This window comes from Nannospalax galili, unplaced genomic scaffold (genome assembly GCF_000622305.1).
Source record: "Nannospalax galili isolate Female #2095 unplaced genomic scaffold, S.galili_v1.0 scaffold290, whole genome shotgun sequence".
In the NCBI taxonomy this organism is placed as follows: domain Eukaryota; kingdom Metazoa; phylum Chordata; class Mammalia; order Rodentia; family Spalacidae; genus Nannospalax; species Nannospalax galili.
Window position 1 is genome coordinate 5,732,841 of NW_008331486.1, and position 4,335 is coordinate 5,737,175.

Consider the following 4,335-nt stretch of genomic DNA (forward strand, 5'->3'; position numbering starts at 1 on the left):
ATTTCCCTGGAACTGGAGTTAAGGATGGTTCATAGCTGCCATGTGGGTGCTGGGAATCAAACCCAGGTCTTCTGCAAGAGCAGTCAGTGCTCTTAATAGCTGAGCCATCTCTCAAGCCCCAAATAATTTATTTTTATTTTATGTGTAAATGTTGGGTGCTGGGAACCAAACCTGGGTCCTCTGCAAGAGCAGGCCAGTGCTCTTAACTGCTAAGCCATCTCTCCAGTCCCCAAACAACTTACGACAAATACACATACACATACGTGCAGACGGACAACGCAAGCTCTTAGAAACAATAGGGCAAAAGATGGAACACCTTCCAACAAGAGACGAAGGACACGGACAGCTCACAAAGATGCCAATGTTTAACATATAGATGCAAAAATGGTGAGTAGCACAAGCACTGGGAAATGCAAATTAAAACATTAATGACACAGCTTGGTTTCTTGCCAGCCAACTCAGTAAATGATATGTACATCTACATCTGCAGACATATAGATAAAAACATATAATACCCAAAGTTGCTGTGGGCATGGTGAGGCCGGCACTGTCATACGTGGCTGGTGGCATTGCAAACTGGTCCAGTCCTTTAGGAAAGCAATTTGGCAATACTTATGAAAAGCCATCAAATAGCCATCCCCGCACCCCAACTCAGTCATTCTGCTTTGGAATTTAATCTAAGAAGAGACTCAACATCATATTCATTCCAAAGTTATTTAAGATAGCAAAGAGAAAGCGAAAAGACAAAATGGAAACAGATAAATTACTGACAAGGTTTAGGTAAGTAAGGGCATATCCCTCTAGTGAAACCTTAAAAGCTATTAATAATAACCTGTATCTGCCAGGCCCGGTGCCACATGCCTTTAATTCCAGCACTTGGGAGGCAGAGGCAGATGAATCTCTGAATCTGAGCTCTGTGAACCAGGCTGAGAATCTCAGCCTGGTCTACATGACAAGTTACAGACCAGCTAAGGCTACAGGGAGAAAAGAATAACTTGGATTCACACCCAAGCCCTGGCTAGGGGTGGTGGCTTATGCCTGTAATCCAAGTACTTAGAGGCTGAGGCAGGAAGATGACTGTGAGTTCAAGAACAGCCTGGCCTACACAGTGAGCGCCAGGATAGCCTGGGCTACAGAGTAAGACCCTGTCTCAAAACAAAACAGAACGGGCAGGTGTGATGGTGTGCCCACCTTTAATCTCAGCACTCAGCAGAGGCAGGCAGATCTCTGTGAGATTGAGGCCAGCCTGGTCTACACAGGGAGTTCCAGGCCAGTTGGGGCTATAGGGAGACCAGTTTCAAAAAACAAAACTGGGCCTGGCATGGTGGCGCACACCTTTAATCCCAGCACTTGGGAGGCAGAGGCAGGTGGATCTCTGTGAGTTCAAGGCCAGCCTGGTTTACATAGTGAGTTCCAGGACAGCTCCGGCTACAGGGAGACCCTGTCTCAGACAAAAAACAAAACAAACAACCCTAGCACTGTAAAATAAAATAATAAAGTAAAAGCTGGGTGTGGTGGCGCACGCCTTTAATCACGGCACTCAGGAGGCTGAGGCAGGCGGATCCTCTGTGAGTTCGAGGCCAGCCTGGTCTACATAGTTCCAGGACAGCTGGGGCCACAGGGTGACCCTGCTTCAAAAAAACCAAAAAAAAAAGTAAAATAAAAGACACAGCCCCTCACTTGTACTAATCACAATAATCATATCCAACTCCCCAACTCCCCAAGCTTGTGCCTAGGAAAAAAAAAAAAAAAAACACAGAAGGAAATAACACCAAAATATTGACTGGCAACTTTCCTTAGGAGATGAGTGAATATTTTCCTACTATGGTTTTTTGTTTGCTTGTTTTGTTTTGAAATGATTTTTTAAAAAAATACTTATTTTTTCAGCTTTATTTAGGTGTATGTGTGTGTCTGTCACAGGTGTGCAGATACGTGCAGAGACCAGAAGAGGGTATCAGATTCCCTGGAGCTAGAGTCACAGGTGGTTGTAAGTCACTGGACACAGGTGCTGAGAACTGAACCTATGTCCTCTGCAAGAGCTGCAAGCGCTCTTAACTGCTGAGCCATCTCTCCAGCCCATTTTGATTTTTTAGTTTTGTTTTGTTTTAAACATTATTTTCACTGTGATAAGTGTGACTCCAAAACGGGAAAATAAAAAGGGAATGGGGGTATACATGTACACACTGGGATTTTTCTCTGTTCATTCATCTGCCCATCGTCTGGAAGTCAGTTCCCAGAGCTGTCCACACTCAGGGTCCTGGCAGGACTACAAGTGATGACTACCAGCATCTACCTGCCATGCAACTGAGCACATGATCCCTCTTTAAAAAACTTTTCTTTATGATGGACCTCCCCTGAGCGTTATCAGTAGTCTGGAGCAGCAGCTCAGAAGGAAGTCTCAGTTCTTCACATAGGGAAACTGAGGCTAGGGCACTGGCTTCACACTCATGGCCAGAGATAAACATTCACGACCCTGGTGGTTAGGAGGCCCAGGCTTACGTCTGACTAGGTCAGTGCTTGTGCTGCACAACCCAGGGCAAATCACTGCCCTTCTCAGCTTCGCCATGTGCTAAACGCCATCTAATCTGCGTGGGAGTGAGATGTGCTGAACACTGGCTGAAGCGCAAGCGTCATAGCGTGTGGACTTTGACTTTGTGGAGCCCCGCTCTCCTTATCTGCAAGCCAGGATGCTGGGGGACAGGGGAGGGGAGGGTTGCATGGATTTGGTGAGACTGAGTGGAACAGGGCTGCTGGGAGCTGTCATACCTTGCAACTGCTGCAGAAGCAAAGCTCTCTGCAACATGGAGCCATTGAGCAGGGAGGCCGAGTGGGTGCCCTGGAGATTCAGAAGCTGCTGCTGGGGCATCTGCTGGGGGAGGCCCCTGTGTGATGGGAGGGCATGTCAGAGGGGTGTTGGGAGAGTCAGACCCTCCATCCACCTGAGACCCCTTCATCTCCCTGCTCTCCCTCTCTACGGCAGATGGAGGATCCCTTCTAGGGCGGGAACGATGACTTGAGTATTCAAACAAGGATGCCCTTGGGAAATAGGACTGTGATGGGATGGGGACGAGGGAGCTGGGACGGGGGTCGGGGGAGCTGGGGGGTTGGTCCAAAACATGGAGTCTGAGTGTCAGACTGGAGCAGCCATCCTCCCAAACGTGAAACTCACCGGCTGACAGGCATGGGCAAAGTGGCCTGTGGTGAGGACTGCTGGAGCAGCTGCTGAAGCTGCAGCAACTGCTGCTGTTGCAATTGCTGTTGCTGGAGCTGCTGCTGTTGCAGCTGCTGCAACTGTTGCTGCTGCTGTTGGAATTGTTGCTGGTGGTTGAACATGGCTGAGGAAAGGAAGGGGGTAAGGTCTGGTCCCCAAGTATGGGTCAGTTCAGCTCCTCTCCCCAACCAAACCACTCTTCCCTAACCCACAGCTGCACACTCCCAGCTGAGCTGCACCGTTACACACTCCCAGCCCTGCCAAGAACATGCACATTTGCACCTGGGTCTTCCAGCTGCCAAGCCTGTCGGGAAACAGGATAGAAACTACTCTTGCCAGGTCCTGCCCCACTTGGCGGTTCCATCCTTTAAACCCCAAGTCACACCTCCCCCACCCCCCGCCGTCTGCCACTTCCTGGTGCCAGCACCTCCCCACTCACACCCCTCTCCCTTTATTCTATACCGTCCCCCTCTCCTTATGTAGTGCCAATAGCATCAGCACACGCCCCCCCCCGCCCCGCAGCCTTCAACTTTCCTTGGTGACCCCTGAGCAGGGAAAGCTTCCCTAAACTCTAGTACATCCCCAGGCCCCTCCATCGCCCTTTATTCCTCCACCTGCTTCCTCTGCACATCACACACATCAGATCCTCTGGCCTCGCCTGCGCACAAAAGGTGCAGCCTAGCTGCAAGTAACCCCGAACCCTACAGGGCCCCCTCCCTAGTCCCAGCCCCGACACCTCGCCTCCCCGAGTGGCTTCCACGGAGGGCACCGCGCAGGCTCCTCCCTCGCCTTTCAGCAATCCTGTCACCCCACGAAGGCCACGGGAGCGAAAGCCACACGCGAACCTGGTGGCTGGGCCTCGCGGGTTCCGGACCTGCCCAAGACTCAGCGGCGGCCTGGACGTTCGGAAGGCCGGGCCAGGTTCCGGGCAGCGCCCTCTGGAGGACCGGAGGTCCCACTGCGGCTGCCCGGGACTGCAGAAGTGGCCTCCAGCGGCCACGCGGTGGGTGTGCGACGGCTCCCGCGGCTAGGCAGCTGGGCTGGGCGGCGCTGGGCGGCGCGGACTCTCCATCCCTGGCCCCGGCGGCGCAGTCTGTTGTCCACCAGGCACATGGCAAGGGACT

At 51.9% G+C, this 4,335-nt stretch overlaps 1 protein-coding gene across 5 annotated transcripts in view; it reads right to left on the reverse strand.

Annotated features, from left to right (window-relative positions):
* Nucleotides 1-4,110, reverse strand: part of Ciz1 (CDKN1A interacting zinc finger protein 1) — an 18,621-nt gene extending 14,511 nt beyond the window's left edge. For 2 of the 5 annotated variants that reach the window (XM_029559900.1, XM_029559896.1), the window contains exons 1-4: nucleotides 3,948-4,110; nucleotides 3,170-3,335; nucleotides 2,767-2,882; nucleotides 516-587 (exon numbers count right to left, since the gene is read on the reverse strand). In XM_029559900.1, the coding sequence (XP_029415760.1) occupies nucleotides 516-587; nucleotides 2,767-2,882; nucleotides 3,170-3,333 (352 nt within the window). In that variant the 5' untranslated portion in view covers nucleotides 3,334-3,335; nucleotides 3,948-4,110. The remainder of the gene's footprint in view (nucleotides 1-515; nucleotides 588-2,766; nucleotides 2,883-3,169; nucleotides 3,336-3,947) is intronic. The other 3 variants (XM_029559907.1, XM_029559905.1, XM_029559910.1) reach the window with 3 other exon arrangements.
* Nucleotides 4,111-4,335: the final 225 nt, after the last annotated feature.